This window comes from Coffea arabica, chromosome 3e (genome assembly GCF_036785885.1).
Source record: "Coffea arabica cultivar ET-39 chromosome 3e, Coffea Arabica ET-39 HiFi, whole genome shotgun sequence".
In the NCBI taxonomy this organism is placed as follows: Eukaryota; Viridiplantae; Streptophyta; class Magnoliopsida; order Gentianales; family Rubiaceae; genus Coffea; species Coffea arabica.
Genome location: NC_092315.1, coordinates 3,828,466 through 3,849,193, shown reverse-complemented (window position 1 = coordinate 3,849,193; position 20,728 = coordinate 3,828,466). Strand labels below are relative to the sequence as shown.

Genomic DNA, 20,728 nt, shown 5'->3' with positions numbered 1-20,728 from the left:
GCAAAAACAGAGTATCATTTGAAATATTATCTAGAATAATTTTTGTAATATTTTTTATGATGTGATGTATATAAAATAAAAACATAATATTATAGTCTGTAACACTACAATTGATGCTTGATGTATTCTTGAAATAACGTTACAATTGATGCTTGACGTATTGTTGAACAAATTAGATTTACTTATAAAATTTGAGGAGCTATATTCTAAAACTAGACTTTGAAATCAACCCCAAAACGAAAAGGAAAAATTTTCTAATTAGGACTCTTGGTTTTTGAACTGTGACGATCCCATATTAGAACAGAACCTTCTGGCCGGTCCCAAATTGAGGTCAATTATGGACGCTACGAGATGACGTCCTTGTGATCTTATACCATTTTGTTGAATTGGATGTTCATTTTGAGTATTTGACCAAAAAAGAAATATTCGTTTCCAATGATTGCAAAAATTGAAGGGAAAAAATAGTTATACCAATATAAATAGTTATTAAACCTAACTCTATCCATCCGGCAATTAAATTGCTTGCTGTGATGAACTGGCTCAAATTCTTAATGTAACTAAATAAGGAATTGATCGAGTCAAACTCATTATATCCCGCTTGATTCAATGGTTCAACCATAAATTTTGTCGATTTTTTCATAACCTAGTGGATTTTTTTTTGTGCCACAAATGTATGCTTTTATCAAGATTTGAACCTTAGATCTCTTAGTTAAAGTTTTCACTCGTTGATAAGATGTCTCTTCAAATATATTTTTATTATACAATCAATTCAACTTTCAAACTAAAATTGTTATTTATTGTGTATAATAAATAAAGTAATCTTATTTTATCATTAAATACATTATCTATATTTGTTAAGTATGATATAAGTAAATTGAGTGATTTATTAGTATTTACATATTCGTAATATATCTTTTTTAATACAATCAATGATATTTAAAACACTTTACTTATCAATTAATATATTATATGTATTTATGAATAATCTTTTAGTGACCTACTAGTCTATCCATCGATCCATCAGTTGAACCATCTTTTAATAATATAAGATTATACCTCTTTAAGGTTTCGGCAACCAACTAACATAATTGGTAGTGGTATATTAAAACAAGAAAAATCATAATGAGATCACATTATCATGATTGAATATTTTCCCCAAAAAAAAGAAAGAAAGAAAGATATTCAGCTAAATTATGAATCAAAATAATGTCATTTTGGTTTACAAGTGGAGAACTCTAGAGAAACATCAAAGAAACAACAAAAATAAAGCTTAAAAATATTCCGTTGGCTAGAGGTGCAGAAAATCAAAATGTAATACAGCTGGTGGGTAAGCAACTCGTACTAAATAAAATGAGGAAAATAAATTTATTAATTCTCAAAAAATAACAAATAAATACATTTTCCTAACCAATGATGTATGGACATTGGACAATAATCAATATGTAATTTATTTATATTTAAATGTATAAAAGCACAATTATTGTCACCATGCATGTATAGACTTTCCCAATTTTAACTTCAATCCTTTCTTTCCCACCATATTGGAAAAGAGTTAGTTCCTCGAAAAAAAGGTAAATATGCATTTAAAAAACATTTAAAAGCTTAGCCGCCGCTTTGTCATCTGTAGCACTACAAATAGTAGAGCAGGGAGGAGAAGTGAACGGCCATAATCAGGGATCCAGTTTTTGACCGAAACAACGACTTCTATAGCATATAATCTTCGTCTGTCTTATCCCATATATCATTCGCATATTTGTGGACTCCATAAGGCTAGCTTTCTTTGGACATTGAGGTAATAATTCAGTATTTCAGTATCATCTCTTTTTACTCTGACCATAAATGCTAGTCGTTATTGATTTAATCAGTTTCTGCTTTTGAGTTTTATTGAAACTTTTCTGGGTTTCTTGAAGTTGACCATGATCGATAAAGGGTCGATTTTGTTTGGTTCGATTTTGATGGTTTTGGCTGTTAGTTTGCATCCTTTGTTTCTTTACTGGCAAAAGCTCTAATTTTTTATATCCCGTGCGTTTGATGCTCTGCATATGTAGAATGGATGATTTGTTGGATTATTTTCTTATGTAGTTAATCCCAGTCTTTCCACTCTAGTTTGTGAAAGCCGGGAAAACGTTTGTTTTTAGTTATTTCAAGTTTCCCCCCGTTTTTGTAGAATTTTTAGGATGCTCTGCTGTTTCTCCTTCTCTGGGATGCTGGTTTTATATCTTTCTCTTTAAGGGTTTGTTTTGCATGTTCTTTGTCAGATCATAGTAGTGCTAGAATGAGTTTCATTACCTTTTAATAACATTCTGTAAAGTTTTGTTCTTTAGGCTTCTTTTGTTGTGTCATGGTTTTTATAATTTGACTATTCACTAGCTAAGAGGTAATTTTGTTACTGGACCATTTACTTTCCTTGAATGAAATCTGAGTTATTGTTCTATTATTAGCATATCTTGTTATCTGGCAAGTTTCCATCTTTCAGTGTTTTGGCTGTTTCCCTCCACGTTATTATAGCAATGATGATAGTTACATTTGTCTAACTTTCATTCCTAGTTCCTGCTTTCCTTCCATTTTGTTTCATCTACTATCATTAACTGTCTATTGCATGCTTTCGGAGAAAATGGACCAATCATCTCTCACATTTTGCCACTTGACTTCCTAGGAGCGTTTCTTCATCTGATATTGTTCCCTACGTTTGTGTGCTCCATCATAAGAACTGTTCGTGGTTGTCTAATCTAGAAATTTCTTTCTTCCACCCTATTGATACGCGTAGAATGGGAAGTAACTGTGAAACAAAATATGCGGCTTACACCTACGAGAATCTTGAGAGGGAGCCCTACTGGCCTTCGGAGAACCTCCGAATTTCAATTACTGGAGCTGGTGGATTTATTGCATCACATATTGCCAGGCGTTTGAAGAGTGAGGGCCATTACATCATAGCTTCTGACTGGAAGAAAAATGAGCACATGACAGAAGACATGTTCTGTGATGAATTCCACCTCGTTGATCTCAGGGTTATGGACAACTGTCTTAAAGTCACTAAAGGAGTTGATCATGTCTTCAATCTAGCAGCAGATATGGGAGGCATGGGCTTCATACAATCCAACCACTCAGTCATCATGTATAACAACACAATGATCAGTTTTAATATGATTGAAGCCGCAAGGATCAATGGGGTCAGAAGGTCTGCCATCTCTACCTGCTTAATATCCTTCAATGTGTTATTATTCGCAAAGAAGATAAAAAAGACATACCTTCATGTTAGCGTTTCAAATTTTCACAGATTTATCATGAGATAAGATGTCTAAGTTATCTGTCAAATGTATAACTTATTGCCTTTTGGAGAAGTTAATTTAGACATTGTATGGTAAAGTTGATCTTGACGGAAGTTGAATGACTATCAAACCGCTTTAGAGTCTACCTGCTTAATAATTACTCTAGTCCATCTGAGGTCTGATCATATGAAACAGAGGGCTGTTAGTCTTACTTTTTCATGCTAATAAATGTCAAAAGAACTACATGTATTACGAAATTTGAGTTTACATCTGATAAATATTAACATCTTTCATCGTGTTTATAAATTAAAGTTTTCCCTTTTGGTAGCAACACTTCCACGTCATACGTCTCTAGTCCTTTTAGTTGCCAATGTTTTCTTATGCATGATGTTTACTTCTTCATATTTGAGTTGCAGGTTCTTTTATGCATCCAGTGCTTGCATCTATCCTGAATTCAAACAATTGGACACTAATGTCAGCCTGAAAGAGTCTGATGCTTGGCCAGCTGAGGTCCTCCCTTGTTTCTAGTAAAAGATGAATATTATTCAATGGGGCAATTTTTAGATTATGATTTAGTTTTGTATGAATTGTGTTTTAGCCCCAAGACGCTTATGGCTTAGAGAAGTTGGCAACTGAAGAAATTTGTAAGCACTACAACAAGGACTTTGGAATTGAGTGCCGGATTGGAAGGTTCCATAACATTTATGGTCCATTTGGGACATGGAAAGGTAAGCTTCGACTTCTGGTAGCATCAGATAATTGGTATCTTGTACTCTTGAGAAGTCTTCCATGATATCTATTAACTTCTTCATTGACACCTGTAGGTGGGAGGGAAAAAGCACCAGCTGCATTTTGTAGGAAGGCCATTACCTCCACTGACAAGTTTGAGATGTGGGGAGATGGGCTACAAACTCGATCTTTTACCTTCATTGATGAATGTGTTGAAGGTGTTTTGAGGTATGCTCCTGTCCGTTGTCCAAATACATGATTTGGGGCTTGTGATGAAATGATGGTTTAGCTGATTGAATTGCTTGCTGATGATAGCAGCATGGTAAAATGGTGAACTCTAGATTCCTCTCATGAGTTGTGAATTATCAAAAGGTGCTAATTCTTAAAAGATAGCAAAATCATTCAGGAGGTCTATATGTCAAGCTAAACCTAGAACATGCTCACTGTCAAATTCATAACTTCAAAATGGCAGATCTGGATTAGTCTGATATCTTCTAAAACTGTGATTTCATATGCTGCTTCCTGTTCTTCAAATGTGCACTCCTTTATGGTCATAGAGAAAGTGCTCATAGGCTAATTAGAATGCCTGTTGATGATTGTGGTCTTTATGCAATGCTACCCTAGACATTAATGGAAAAATCATGTAGGAGCCTATATGCTAGTGCATATTCACTGAAGAATAGTTGTGCAGTCTATTCACTGCCAATGTTCAAATTTGTGAATTTAGAGTAATCATGATATGAATTCTGATGTGGTTGCTTCATAAGCTGCTTCTGGAATCCTTATATGAACCCTTCTCTATGTTCAGGTTGACGAAATCAGATTTCCGAGAGCCGGTAAATATTGGAAGTGATGAGATGGTGAGCATGAATGAGATGGCTGCGATGGTACTGAGTTTTGAGGAAAAGAAGCTTCCCATCTATCACATTCCTGGGCCGGAGGGTGTTCGTGGTCGAAACTCAGACAACACTCTCATTAAAGAAAAGCTTGGTTGGGCCCCTACTATGAAATTGAAGGTACCACCAAGTTGGAGCCTTTGGTTATCATGCCTTTCCTTTCACCCCCTGTATGACTCACTGATCCTATCTAGACCTTCTAAATTCTATAGGATGGGCTCAGAATTACATATTTCTGGATCAAGGAACAAATTGAGAAAGAAAAAGCTCAGGGCACTGATGTGGCCATTTACGGGTCATCAAAAGTGGTGGGAACACAAGCTCCCGTTGAACTGGGATCTCTTCGCGCTGCTGATGGCAAAGAATGAAATCAATGAGAACCAGCTTGTTTTTCACAGTTTCAGTTTAACGATGATGCAGCTTTTAGACATTGTGCCACCATATTTCCCTCGATTGAATTGTTTAAACACTAGTGTCATTTTCAATCTTCAAGCCCCTACTTGCATTTTAATCTTGTTGGCACTTAATCCTGAACAAACTGTTGATGCCCGCATTTTTTCCATCTTTAAGCCACTTTGTAACCAGGGCTTCTGCAGAGGAAGAAATGAAATCATAATGAGGCCAGTGCACTAAACTGAATGACCAGTTTTTCTGTGTCTTTTATGTATAAGGATAGACAGGTCTAGTGAGATTGGTGTTCATCGCATGTGGGTTGGGGAGTTGATAAATGATAATCTATAGCATAGATCGACCTAAAGAGGATAACGAGAAGAAAGGCAGATTCCACAAGTTGGAAATCGAGACTATACACGCTATTTTTAAGGTTCCCAACATTGCAGGGCAAATTTGAAGTTGATTACCATCCCAGAAAATGGATAGTGGCCCGCAAAAGCAACGTGTCTACAGCAATTCATGGGCCTGGTTTTGTTAGGAGACCTGTCCTGCACATGCCTATGGACGGTTTCCACTTTGCAGGAGAGGTCCTGCTTGTCTTCAGTGATTGTACAAATGAAAATGGTGTATGGGTTGGAGAGGAAAATCATTGTGAAAGTTAAGAGTTCAGCATCTGCTACCTGCCGCATTTAGAGGTCATCGACTCCTGCTTAACTGATGAACAAATCTGACAATGAGGTTTGGTAAGGATGAGAAAAGTTACACAGTAACAGTCAACTTTAAACCAAAAGGCAAAAGAGAATTAATTTTCTATACACTACTAATAATTTGAATATGAATTTGAAATCCGAATCTTATATGCATCTAACTGTGATTGTGTATACATTGTCATTGGTGTATATAAGACTAACTCAAATAAATAAATAAATAAACCCTTGAAATACTAAAGTGGGACAATGTCTGGGGCTGACCAGCTGAAGTAATATGGTTTAATTTTAGTCAGTATACCAAAAAAAAAAAAAAATTGCACCCTATTGAGATCAATCAACGATTAAGTGATGGAGATGTATAGCTTTACTTGCTAGTAGTTAATCCAAAACCGACACGGGATAATCTCTGAAATGAGCAATTCTTTAACTTTTGTATTCTTAGTCCGCTACAAATAATAGTTTGTTTGGATTGTACATTATTTACACCTTATTTACACGTACTGATTTGTTTGTATTATCTGTAAATTTTTCAACCATCTTCTTATCTCACATCTATCATATCAAAAAAGGTCCTACAGCATATTTTTCAAAAAATTATCCGAAATAATCTCTTGGCGCTAAAAGCTGCCTGGAGTTTGTCCTATTCAAAGGACAAAAGAGCCTCACTGATTACATTACAGGCATTTGCCAATTATTCAAGATCGGGCAACACTTTCGGATTGTTGGAATTGCAGATTCATAAAATATAGCACCATGTCAATGGGAAAGCAAGTTGATTCTTGAAAATTAAATATCCTTGTCAGAGTCAGACTTTTGCCAGGGTACCTTAGTTCAACAAGAAAGGAAGCTAGCCACTGATTAAAGTCCTTGACAGCAGAAAATAAATGATGCAATTGCACCCACCATAATATCTGGACACTGAAAGAATCAATCAGACCTTAAAAATATGAAGATTTTAGGAAATGAGATTGTAAGGTATATAAAACATTCATTACCTATTATAGATCCCCATTTGTCCAATGGTTTACTACCTTCTAACTATTCAAGTCATTACTGGTAAACAAAATCAATGGTGCTGAAGAGGTTTAGTTTAGTGGTTAGAGTTGAAACTCCAAAAATTAAAATCTTGGGTTCAAATATTCCTTCCTCCTCCTCCTTGTTTTTTAATACATCTCTCCAATCTCATCAACCAGTCAACTGTCCCTTCATCCCTGAACCTCCGTTACACCCTAAAGAAAAAAGAAAAGAAAAGAAAAAGAAAACTGAATTGGGCTTAATATGAAGAATTGAACATCGAGGTGAAATATGTGCTGGTACAATATTTATTTCGAAGTAAGATTAATCTGATATTTCCTGCTGAGATGCAGAGTCTTTTCTTGTAAGAACAAGAGGATTCTTAACCTAGGTCGCACGTATAGGCTAGCATATGTCATATTCAGAAGCTTCAGTAAAAAATTTTCTGAGACAGAATTCAGAAAAGTTGCTGACTGCAACATTTATGCATGAATAAAGATATTACTACCATTATTGCTGTTTTACCATTCCTCCAAGAATATCTATTAAATAATATTGGTTTACTTTTAACATTTTTTGATGGTAAGAATTCATAGAGATATATATATATATATATATATATATATCGTTGTTGTAAAGAATTTTACCATGCAGTAAACCCTTATATGTTGTAGCCTGCATATAAATCACGTACACTAGGTATAAATTTTTTTTATATATGAACTCACCCATAAAAGTTTGAATCTTGGTACTAAGGATAGCCTGGCCAAAACTTTTCCGTATGGATTGCTATTTGTTTGGAATTTTTGTAAAAAAATATACTGTAGCGATTTGATATATGTGAGATAAAAAATTAAAGAAAAAAAAATATGTTCACAAAAAATGTAAGAATCTTTTGATAAAAAACTGCAATCCAAACTGACGTTCTCGACCATCCACTGAACTATCATTTTTTTTTTCTTCTCAAAAAAGTAATAAACTAAGCAATTCCTTTTGTAATTATAGCGTAATTCATTATTTTCAATAAACTTATACACATTAAACAAATTGCCGCTGGTTGATACCTACTCAATCATTGTTGCCAACCAAATTTTATCGAACCACAGAACAACAAACAACAAGGGAACAAGATTGGTTTATCAATATACCTATCATCTGTTGCTAAATATTCTTCAATCATCTTTATATATGTTTTTTTTTTATATTGCTATGAACAACAAATAAAATGATCATGTATGTATTCATGAACTTCGGGTTGCCTAGAAGCAGTTGGGAATTTTTTTGACCAAAGAACTCTTTGGTTTTACTTATTTTCTCAACAACTCAACAAAACTAAGCCAAAGTTACTGATAAAAACTTGACCATTTCCAATACAGATATTAACCAAAACTGGCCACCAAGCCTAAACCACTTCAATGTCGCTGTCCTCCTGATGATTATTATTGACAAAATTCTCTTAGGAAAACTACCCATCAAAGATTAAGCAATAATTTAACACAATACCTACCAATTATTCCCTAATCTACGTACCTAAGATGCTTGCTTGACGTTGTATAATCTTGTGATACACTACTATTTCAGTAAACCTAATCAATGGTGTATTAATTTTGCAGTTTGAAGTTCATTATCAGCCACTGCTTTTGATTGACTTGGAGAGTGCGTAGAATTAGGTTTTATTACCCACTTGCCTATTTATTGTGCTTGATTCCTGGGTCGACCTGGTTTGGCTGAATTCCTGCTAAGCATCTAATAAACTAGTTTTGCATATCAATACTACTGTATCTTAATCTGGATTAGCTAAGAGAATTGCACAATACATAACCATTGCTCTGGTTATGTATGGTGGATGCAATTATAGGCCACCTACTTATATCAAAGCAAAAAAGCTTATAAACACAAAAGGAATTATTGCAGTTCAATTGGGATTCGAGAAGATGAAGGTTGGGTTCTTGCTGCCTAATTAATATTCTGCAAGTCGTCTTCTTAGCACAAGACAGTAGTATTTAAGATTTGCACTAGATGCATAAAAAATGGAAAGAATACCTCATAGTGCAGACAATAATTACCGACTTTGACGCAGTTGTGATAGGTTCCCCAAATCAAAGGGCAAAAGAAAAATTTGTGAACTAATGATGCTCAATTTGTATAATTTTTCTGGCTTTAATCTGCATTATCATTTATACCATCCTTCCATCAATCTCTGGATCGCATGGGGTGCTCAAGTTACTTTTACTTCTTCTTATTTTTTTTTTTAAAAATTAAAGGTTCGTCAAAACAACTTATCAGTTATCACATTGATGGATTTGTAAACCACAAACCTTTAGAAAAAAAAAAACTTGGATAATGTCAAGCACCTTTTTATTGACTTAGCTAAGTGGTAAAACTTAACAAGTAAGGCATTCGTGTGTTGAATCCATCATTTAATTTAGCCCCTTTTAGGGTTGCAGTAGCTTATAAAAAAGAATACTTCTGATACAAGTATCTTTAATAAATATGCTTTTAAATTACCAAAAATTGGGCTAGCAATTAGTTACCAAACACGCTAAAAATATTTTAGTGTTTAAAAGCATTTTTTTTCTATAAACACATCGCAATCCTAAGCAGAGACTTAGATAGTAATTTTTAATGTTAGGACTTAGGATACGGTTGAGCTCATGTAATATATTACTATCTGCATTTAACTCGTTGGACCACGGAAGAAGAGGCAAGTCTCAGCTTTATATAAATCAGAACCTGATCTTTGACCTTTCTCATTGTTTATGTCACCGAAATCCCCTGATTTTGCGTACATGTAAGAGCCAGCTGATGCCACAATTGCAATTGTTATTATTTGCTTGCTGAGTTCGTGTGAACTCTGAGTTTAGCTTCAGAGTTCAGACTTTAAAAAAGTTGAAAATGCTTTTAACTTAGGGCAAAATGTTCCAATGATCCTCAAACTATTATAAATTTTAACTTTTGCCTATCAACTACTAAATGAACAGTTTTAATCTTCCAACTAATTAAGATGTACATTCATAAGTACCCTTCCACTAATTTGAGTCGTTATGTCCAACAGAAGCGGCACCAAAAGTGTCAAGAACCACCACCATTGTTCTGTTGAATATATTGGCTCAAGTTGAGGGAAGGGTTATGAGTATGCGTTTTAATTAGTAAGAGAGTTAAAAGTGCCCATTTAATAATTGGAGAGTTAAAAGTTGAACTTTATAATAGTTTGAGGGTTATTAGGGCATTTCGCGTCTAACTTAATACATATGGAATCGGTCTTCCTTCCTTGCAGCAGCACTGACAACATATTAATTAGAAAATAAGCAACCAACCAAAGAAGCTAATATTCTAATGAAACATTAGTGTAAGCAAAAGAATATTTTTTTGGCCTTGATCCTAAATATTAGACAAAATGAGGGAATTTTCAACGGCAAGTATGTATCAAATATTCCAAACTCTTAACAGATTTTATGCCGCCACATCTTACAATTCTATTGCAAGTGATCCTATATTTCGTTTTAAACTTTGTCACCATTTACCATGCAATGAGGCCTCTTGACATTTTATTGGTGGCTTCACAATTATTGGATGGCCCTTTTAGTGGTTATGAAAATTTTCAAGTGTAAAAGATTCTTGGCAGAGTGTCATATACATCTTTTCCTGATTTACACAATCCCCATTGAAACGGCAAGAAAACAAGATAGCGGATGCCCTTTGTTTTTTGTAAGTACTATCAATGTCTCTTATGATGATCTTATCTTGCCTGATGCCGCCCACAATAAACACCAGAGTGTAAATTGTTTTAGAAAGCACAGTAGTTAGGATTTGGATCGTCGTATTGTCATGCTTTCAAGATAAACGACTGGTGATTTGGATCAAGAATCTCGACTGATTATATGAAATGTAAACATAACCAAACCGATCAGATCAGGCTAAGTGCATGTGGTTAGACAACCCATCTATTAATCAAATACAAACTTTTCATCTTACGCAAGTACCATCGAATTAATTAAAGAAAATTTAAGAAGGTAATCCCATATGAGCTAGGGTGCCAGCCTTTTAATCGTGCTTTATTTACACGGGGATTGTTGCCTTGTTCTTGGTTGTTTTAAACTCTACAAAATCTGATTATAGAAATTGAATATAGAAAAAAATCAAAATTAGTAAAAACTACTCTTTTGGGATTATATATTTCAGCTAATCTATAATCGGAATATAAAAGTGATCGAAAACATTTCAAAAGTTGATTATTTAAAATCAAAATCTATAATCAGTTAAAACAATCAATCAAGAGGGAGTCATGTATCCTTTTTGGAGAGAATTCTCGAATTTCAATACATATTATGTTCTAGTACTACCTGATTCTCATGGCTCTATATACAAAAAGTATATATATTAACGAGTATGGCCATTAGAAAAGTGATTCTAGTGCAAAACCTGCAACTTTTTTTCACTTCCTAATTCCTAGTTTTGTATATGCAAACAACAGGCAACCAATTTTTTTTTTTTTTGGTGCTTTCCTTTTAGACTAAAAATGCTTTCTAGTGGGACTTTCTAAATAAATTCAGCTGGCAGCATTAACAGCTCCAACCAGGAAGAATTTGAATGATCTGATTGATTGTGAAATAGGGAAAATGATGAAAAAATGGAGAGCTAAAGGGGGCGTGGTGACCTAAAAATTGGACCACATTTGTCATCCAACGGCAGAGAACATTTTGTAACGGATAAATACAAAATGCTTTAGTATGCAAACCTGTTCTCTCCCAGAATGGATAAAGTTTTATGAGCACTCAAGTGGGTTTTCATCAACTTTCCCTTCTTTTGGCACAAATTTCTATCAACTTTCCAATGTGCCTTCTAATGTTTGGTACATTCGGTGGAATATGTTCTGTTACAATCAATTAAAAGCCAATATCACAAGAATGCCATGGTATACTGGATAGAACCCTAGCTAAGATATGTAAAACGCTCTGGATTAGTGTATGTTCTCCCTTCTTTAAATGTTCTTTAGCAAATCCTAAATTTTCTAAAAGTATTTTATGATAAAAGTTTTCTATAAAAATAAAAGAAAAATATATGCAAATAGGCTTTTCAAAATGAAAAAATCCTTTAAAACGTACTTCATATTTTGTCAAATGAGTTTTCACTTTCAAAATGTTAATTTTACGTTCCTTACAAATTCAAGTTAGTAAATATTGGTCCCAACCTAAATATCTAGTCACGTTTCAGCTTGAATCATTATGTGATCCACATGTAATCATTCTTTAAAAGGCAAAAATAAATACAAGTTGGGTCAGATCTCACTTTTTTAGCGAAAATATAAATATGGTCAGATCTAACTATAAGTGAGATCTAACCATTTTGTCCTTTAAAAAATGACCATGCATAGGTCACATGATAGATTGAAAATAAAAAGTGATCGAAAATCTAATAAGAAAGCAAATTTTATCGACTTAATTTTGTATAGGATATAAAGTTATTATTTTAAAAATGAAGAACGAAAAAATTCATATAACGAAATTTGGGAGGCATTTTGAACTATTTTTCCTTTTAAAATTAAGTTTGCTTAGGTCTCAATTTATCTGAAACTGTGTAAATAAAAAGGAAGAACACCTTAAGGGGGAAAATAGCCAATTCCATCCCTGACCTTTTCACTAGTGTTGATTTAGTACTTAACTTTTGTTCCTAACCAATTTGATATGTGAACTTATTTTGTAGTTCCAATTAAGGACTTCTGTGGCGGTTTCACCATCTAAAACTAATCTAGCACTTAATTGACCAACTAAACAAGGGTATATTGGGAACATCACTTATGGGGCTATGATAGATCAAGTAAATTGTGTAAAAAATCACAATATTAAAATTTTAAAAAGTTTTACCTAGTATTTTTTTACACGATTTAAAAGTTTTATTTGGTGATTTTTTATACGTTTTACTTGTTTTATTACAGTTTCGTGATAATACCTTTAATTAATTAATTAATTAGGAGCCAGATCAGTTTTAGGTAGTGGTGCCACCGGGAAGGTCCTTAATTGGAATTGCGAAATAAGTTCATGTATCAAATTAGTCAGAAATAAAAATTTGGGACTAAATCGACACTAACAAAAAATTTAGGAACGAAATTGGCCATTTTTCCCACCTTAAGGTGTTTGTGACTTTGCCATGGATCAAATCTTCCATCCTACAAAGATAGACACAACCCTTGTAACACGTGGCAGCAACCATGCTAGCATATCCTGACTGATATAAGAGTGAACAGTTGAAAGTAATATGTGGTTTCTTTCTTGTGGTCTTGGCAACCCCATCACCTCAAATCCCCCCTCCCCCCCCCCCCCCCCCCCCCCCTCCCCAAAAGATGTTGAAATCAAATTTACACTTCACAAGCAATCTCAGAGTAGGTGGGGTGTTGCTTTCATAAAGGCATTATTATTGTCAAACTTTGGGCAATCGCTTTTATTATTTGCTTTGTACAAAGAAAGTGGCCCTACCGCCACTAATTTTATAGGGGAAAAAAATTAAACAGATAAAGAAAGAGACCCCACAACTGTCTAAATTTAGTTCTGACAGAACTTTGTTACTGACCCTACCCACTTTGTGTAGTGTATGAGATAATAGTATGATATGCACAGCATAATGGATTACATAAGCCCCACCACAATGATTATGAGAGTTTATTTTTTAATATTATATTTACCTCCCTGACTTATAAAATGATCATAATAATCTTAATATATTAATATTTTTCATGTAATTAAACAATTCACTCCTAATCTTATACATATAAATGCATTTCACACAATTAGACTTTTAATAAAAACAAAAACAAGATTCACTTATGGAATAACCAATTATGTTCTAGACATAATTTTAACTTAGGGTTAAAAACAAAAAAACTCCATGTGGTATATCTAATACACTGAAAACCCTCAATGGTTTCAAAACATATAAAACGACACCTTATGTTTTGAACTAAATTATAAATTAACAGAATTCGTTAAATTTAACGGAATCCGATAAATTTAACGAAAATGATGGTTTCAGAAGTTAAGTTTAACGGATTTCGTTAAATTTTCCATTAAATTTATCTGATTCCGTTAAATTTAACGAATTCTGTTAGTTTATAATTTAGTTCAAAACATAAGGTGTCGTTTTATATGTTTTAAAATCACGGAGGATTTTCTGTATATTAGATATACCACATGGGACTTTTTGTTTGTAACCCTTTAATATATTATAAATTAATTTTAGCTTTACTTAAAGGATCTAGAAATGAATAAAAAAAAGATCTAAGTAAAAGATTTCAAAAGGATGGGACTGGCGTTGATACTTTAACATTTGAGAAATAGAATATTATATCAATGCAGTTGGTGAAATTTTTTTAGTTTAATAGTGCTGATCTATTTTTTTTTTTTTTTATCTTTTTTAACTTTGGTTGAGGTTTTAGAAGTTTGGGACTGATGGTGGCCGCTATGGTCATGGTGATAATGGCACTAATTTAAAATGTGGAAATATGAAAGATCTAAAACAGTAGAGATAAAAGTTGAAAGTGGATTTGAGATTTTGTACATGTTACAAATTTTAAAAAAAAAAAATTTTATGAGAAGGTAAAATGAACTTCATAATTTCATGAAAACCTTTTGGATTATTCATTCAAATTTTTTATCATTGAATAGTTTTTGTTACCAAAATGGTAAATTCAAGAGAAGTGTGTGTAATTATTAAAATCTAAAGGAAACTTTGTGAATTTATCAAAAACCTCAAAAGGAGGTTTCTGAAATTATCCATTAAAACAATCCATATAGTCTCTCATCTTGCAGGAAATTCCAGTGTTATTGAAAAGCCGCATTTCTTTTTACAAGTACTAGTATAGCTTATCTGGTAAGGTGTCAAAAATTTCAAGTTTGTAGTTCTCATGTCTTCGGAAATAGGCAAAAGATGCAGTATATTTATCCAAAATAGTGAATTTACCCGAAAACAGAAAATTTACCTAAATCTCTAGACTCATTACCTTGTAATGGGCTGTTTGGCCCTCCTCAGGGCCTTGAGAAAAAAAAAAAAAAAAGAAAGTCATGTTTCGATAAGTGTAAAAGATAAGAATTTTTAACCACAATCCCCTTAATCATTTCCTGCAAATTACTATCCAATAGTGTTGGAGTGCAAGAGGTAATACTTGGAGCTAAAATATCATTAACCGACTAAGAGGCGAGTGACAGATGCCAATTGCACTTATCCGTATTTGACCGCATCATATATAAGACGTCTCATTGACCAACGTGGTTTAACCTAATTGGTGTCAAAAAGAAGGTTTTTACTAATGAAAAATTAAGCCTTAAAAGCCTTTTTTCTTAAAAAAAAAAAAAAAAAAAAAAACTTAAAAGGCAGACATTGCCTCCAAGCTGAGTTCAACCAGGCCAAAAGTGTGATTTTGTTTTTGTAATAATTTGGCAAATTATGGATTAAAATAATTGAGGAATATGCTAATTTGCACCTGAAAAAAGTACATCACATCACATTGTCAGATATAGAATAATATGTTTGATGCTATTGTGTAAAGAAAAGAACGAAAGATAACTCAATCAATAGTCTTCTTAATCCAAGTTACTGATTAAAGGCATAAAGCACCCACACACGAAAAAAAAAAGAAAAGAATTACTCGTTAAAAGCAACTTTAGAAAAGGAATCAACTTAAATTGACTAACTGAGCCTAATCAACCGGTTAATTACTTGATTATCTTTGGAAAGGAGTAGATAATAAATCCCCCTCAAGTAAACCAAGGTGGGTAAATGAATCAGTGGCCCTAGTAAATGTAAACGGACTGATAGCAGCAGTTAAATTCTCGAAGATCAAAGCCAACCGTGTCAAGCAGGAAGCAAACGGTCAATAGGAGCAAAACCAAGAAAGTCAGAGTATTCTTTGCTTTGGGCTTTGGAGCTCTTACTACTTACTACTCTCAAAATCACAACCCCAATGCAAATCTACCACGTGTAAATGGTTCATGGAAACTCTTCAAGGACTCTAGGTTTTTTTTTTTCCTATCTCAGAAAAGATTGATAAAGACCCCTCTATCCCACTAGATCTGTATTCAAAAGCACACACAGAAAGAAAATAAAAAAGAAATTGAAAGAAAATTTGGAAAAAGTAAAAGTAAAAGGCAGCAAAAGCCAAGTTTGCTAACTCCGGTGAAGAAAACAAAGGTAAAATAACCTAACCTATAGGCTCTTACTCAAGAACCAAGGTTTTAGAACTTCAAAAACATATTAGTATTGTAAATGGAAAATTAGAAAGAAAAAAAAATCAAATTTATGGCAAATTGAACTGATCCCTATGAAGTTTATCATAATTACTAGACCTCCTCTCTAGTCCTTAAAGTTTATAAATGACCTCCCTTGAATGGTAAATTATTTGAGATAATTTTATCATATTTAATGTAGCATTTTTTTTTATGTGATGTATGTGAGTAAAAAGTTGATTGGAAAGTTTATTAATGATGCAAGCAAATTGACATGTGTAAATAAGGTGTAAATAATATGTATTCCAAACACACTTATTGTTGCGTTGGAAAATTTATCGTCTAATCCTAAATCCATAGTAGAGACAATTTCCTTACATGTTAGTACCACCTAAAAGTGAATTGCAATTCCAACCCTTTTATTATGATTTAAATAAAAGAAAAAGTTGATATCAAGTTTAAAAAAAAAAGGAGAAAGTTAAAAAGAGGTCAACTCTAATTTCAAAAACTAAAGAGAAGGTAATGTAATTATGGTGACTTTTAAGAAAATCAGTGTAAATAAAGTACTAAAATTTAGAGCACAACTAGGAGAATATTATCACATCACGGTATTCTAGTGTTACATCCACTCCCCTGGCTCCTATACACACCGTCCAAGATAGCACGAGCCTGCCGTCATCTCCATCTCATCCGCCCCTTCCTTCCACGCTCCCCCAAAAAAAAAAAAAACTCTTCATTTTCAGCTCCCCATGCTTAGCATTATTTTAGCCTCACACTTTCTCCCAAAAGATATTTACATATTTCGAAAAATGGAAAAATTAAATAAAACCACATATATAATAATTAAAATCTGCTTCTGTTTCCTTGATAGGAACATCTGGATATGGATCTAGCAAGAGGGGGTAGATTTCATTACTAAAAATTGATTTTGATTTTTTTTTTTTACATTTTCCATTATATTTTCTAATTTATTGGTACAATAATGATGATCTAGAACATTCACTTCATCATCACTTGATTGCTTCTTACATATCCCTTCTAAGAAAAAAGGAAGGGAAAAAGTCCAAAATTACAAGGAAATTAAAAAAGAAAAAAAGAAAATATCCGGTTATATCTAGTATATAAAAGCTCCGACCGATACTATACTTTTTTTGTACTTCATAAAACAGTTAGAAAATTCCCAAAAGAAAAGGAAAAAGATCCAAAATTTTCAAGGCTTCTCCTTTAGAAGAGATGCCAAGCCGGTGACCATAACCCGGTTGCCCCTTTCACAACTCTTGGGTTTTATCACCGGCGGTTGCCACGTCCCGATCGCCGGCGTCGGCCCTTTTGAAACTTCGCCGGAAATCCTCGCCGGCGACGACAAAGACGACTCGGGTTTCTCCGACGGCGTCGTTTTCTCCCCAAAAATCAGCTCCAGTTCTCCACACTCACTCCTCGCCGGCGACGACAAACCTGACTTCGGTTCCTCTGACGGAGTCGTTTTCTCCCCAAAAATCAGCTCCAATTCTCCACACTCACTCTCTTCTGAAGCCTCCTCAACAACCACCTCCTTACTCTCATCTTTCTCCTCGGTTTCAACAACAACCTCCTCAGCTTGTTTTCCCTCAACTGCAACGGCATCGTTTTGAGGAGGAACGGTTGTCCTAACGTGCGGGCTGAGCCATTTAGCTTTCATGTACTCAGCTTTACGCCACGGCGCAATATGCATTCCTTTCTTCTTCAAGCTTTGTCTGGCGGCCTCTGATACAATTCCGATGATCTGCTGCAACCTGTCCACGTTCCCGACGAAAATGAACGGCAGAGCATGCAAGATGGCTTTGTAACTTCCGGTTGATCGAGCAATCTCAAACTCTGATCGGAAGTCAATGTCGATCAGCACTCTTTCCCCTTCAGTAATCACATCAATGTAATCATATTCGCCTGCATTTTAATTTGCCAAATACATCATCAGACCAGATACTCAGATATGGAAAGCGGAACCCCCTAAAATAATGGGATCAAAAACCAAAACTGGTAAGGCCCTGATGTGATCTAGGCAAATACCTCACAAAATTTTTTAAAAAAAAAAATTTTCCAGGCACCAATAATAGTGCTACTTAATTTATTTATGAAAATTTATATAAAGAGAAAATAGTAGTGCTAATTGTGTCAAAGGAAGGGGATACAAGTCAAAACCCACGACAAATATGCAAGAAATTATCAGGTAAAACTGCAATCCTTTTCAATTTCAAACCCAAAAAAAAAAAGAATCATAATTTATACTCATGTTTGGAGGCGAAATAAAACCCATAAACGAACAAGAAATATCAGCGTAAATATGGAAGGTTAGGAAAATAATGCAAGAAACTATCAAACTCCAGAATACAAATAGATTAGGATAGAGCATAAATTAGGAGAAAGAGAATAGGGGTCTACCGGCTGGAATGGAGGCAGATTTGTCCCATTTAGATTTGCAAATGGAAGCATCGTATCCAAGTGCTAATAGACCATCAGTCACAATTTTCCTCAAATCATCTTTCCTTTTGCAAGTTTTATTCTTTTCCACCATTTTTGAAGTATCAGCCAACAGATTCCTCTCCACAGTTGTAGAACAAGGAATCAAGCTCTACAGACAACAAATAAGCCAAGAATTAATCCCAAAATCAGCAAAAATAATTTCAAGAATTTCTCAAGAAACTTCAAGTTTTAAGGGAAAGGGGGCATTTTGATTATTACCTTGAGAAAATCAACGGAATCGCCAAAAGAATAAGAGTTTGAGTTAGTGACAACATCCCCAAATCCAAAATCAAATTCATCATCAGAACTATCATTGCTATTTCCATTGAAGCAATTGCATCTATTTCTCCCACATTTCTGAGCTGTCTGAGACTGCTTCTCAAAAGCATTCTCCTCAATGAAATTCTGCACCATATTATCTAGACAAACTGAGCTGAGCTCAAACTCCGGCACTCCTGCCGCCGGTGGGGATGGTGCTGCAAAATCTTTAACTTCGCCGGGAAAAGACGCTTGCTTTTCTGTTGTGGCTGATGATATCCTCAAAACACTGTTGAATGGCCGATCAAAAAGCCGTTTGAGCCGCGATTTAAGCACCGGCGGTGGCTTCAATGATTCCAGGTAGACTTGGTCGGAATCAATCGGCTGAACCTTCATCTGAAAAGGCATTTTTTTAAAAATCCCTCTACTCAAAATTCTCAAGTAATTGAAAAATGGGAAAAATCCCTTCTACTTCCCTCAACTGAAGCTCACTTTTTCACAGCCAAAAAAAAAAAAAACTAAAAATCTGAGCTACTCATCGATAAGAACCAGGAAAATTAATGCTTTTGCGGCCAAAAGTTAGTGTTCTCCGATCATCTACTGCATATACACAAAAATCTCTTCTTGGGAAGGCAAATTGGAAAAGAAAGAAAGATTTTTTTTCCTTTAATGGGGTGGACAATTTGTATCTGTACTAGGGCTTTTCACGGAAGACGTGACGGTGGTGGACTGAAACACGGGCATTTCGTTGATGGAGAAAGGAACAGTTCGCCGGAATATTCATTTTCCGGCTAGATTTCGACCGCCGGTTGGGTACTTCTGTTTCTCCCTTTTTTTCTTTCTTTGAATTCAAGTTTTTTCCTTTTTTTTTTTTCTTTTTCTTCGGAGATGTAAAAACTAGGAAAGAATGGATAGAGTTGAGGCGTTGGGCGTATTTATATAGGAAGAGATCAAGTAGCTGACTAGGATTTTCCCTGACACGTAAAATCCTACGTGGCAGAGAAGATTGGTTTGCTCACGTGACAGCAGTTGATTAGATTTGTCGTTATTCGAGAATTGTTTTGCGACACGTGTGATCAAGATGAAACGTGGAGACAAAGCAGTGGATGAGACTGGGTGAAATTACTTTTCATGACCTGCTGGATGCCCTCACTGCCCAGTGTAGCGTGGATGACATACTTTGTGAACCCCAAGGTTATCGTGTGAGGTCGAATGGATTAATTTTGAGAATTTTATAGAAAAAAGAATTTGATTAGGTGCGAAGTTTTGGCCCTTTTTTAAGAGTGATTGGGTGAAATGGGTTCATTGTTTGGGGTTAGTGGTCACACCTAATAAGGGATATGGGGATGGTGGGGCTGATTAATTAACCTAATTGCTGCTGATTAGTTTTCTTTATCAACTGTTTTTCTCAAAGCACAGCAAAAGAGCTTTCTCATAGATCAATGGAAGTACATTTGTTTTGGTGATGCAATGTAGCTTGCAGTACAACTATCGAACTCCATTTTGTACATTGCTATTGTAGTACACTACCACAAAAACATGAGGACCTTAACCTTGACAGGTGCAGTGTTCCTGTATGAATGAAACCCCTTGGCAAAGAGTGAAAAGCAAGAAAATGAAATTGTGGTACATCAATACACTCAAAAGCTCTTTTGGATTGCTGTTTTTAAGCGTTTTAGAAGAAAATGTACAATAGCGATTTAATGTATGTGAGATAAAAATAATTATTGAAAAATATGTTCACG

At 34.4% G+C, this 20,728-nt stretch overlaps 2 protein-coding genes across 4 annotated transcripts; one reads left to right on the top strand and one right to left on the bottom strand.

Moving 5' to 3' along the window:
• Positions 1-1,647: 1,647 nt before the first annotated feature.
• LOC113734197 (GDP-mannose 3,5-epimerase-like) lies at positions 1,648-5,528 on the top strand. 3 transcript variants are annotated; one of them, XM_072084404.1, is made up of 7 exons: positions 1,648-1,792; positions 2,768-3,178; positions 3,686-3,779; positions 3,868-3,997; positions 4,094-4,226; positions 4,807-5,014; positions 5,107-5,528. In XM_072084404.1, exons 2-7 carry the CDS (start codon positions 2,769-2,771, stop codon positions 5,260-5,262), a joined length of 1,131 nt encoding a protein of 376 aa, XP_071940505.1. In that variant the 5' UTR covers positions 1,648-1,792; position 2,768; the 3' UTR covers positions 5,263-5,528. The 3 variants fall into 3 exon arrangements, with proteins under 3 accessions (XP_071940505.1, XP_071940506.1, XP_071940504.1); XM_072084405.1 differs by having other exon boundaries at positions 1,656-1,792; positions 2,657-3,178; positions 5,089-5,264; XM_072084403.1 differs by having other exon boundaries at positions 1,659-1,792; positions 2,657-3,178.
• Positions 5,529-17,212: 11,684 nt separating this feature from the next.
• On the bottom strand, positions 17,213-19,892 carry LOC113734194 (uncharacterized). Its single transcript, XM_027260584.2, has 3 exons — positions 18,945-19,892; positions 18,645-18,834; positions 17,213-18,149 (listed from the first exon to the last, which is right to left on the bottom strand). The coding sequence occupies exons 1-3, from the start codon at positions 19,389-19,391 to the stop codon at positions 17,437-17,439; spliced, it is 1,350 nt and encodes a 449-aa protein (XP_027116385.1). The 5' UTR covers positions 19,392-19,892; the 3' UTR covers positions 17,213-17,436.
• Positions 19,893-20,728: the final 836 nt, after the last annotated feature.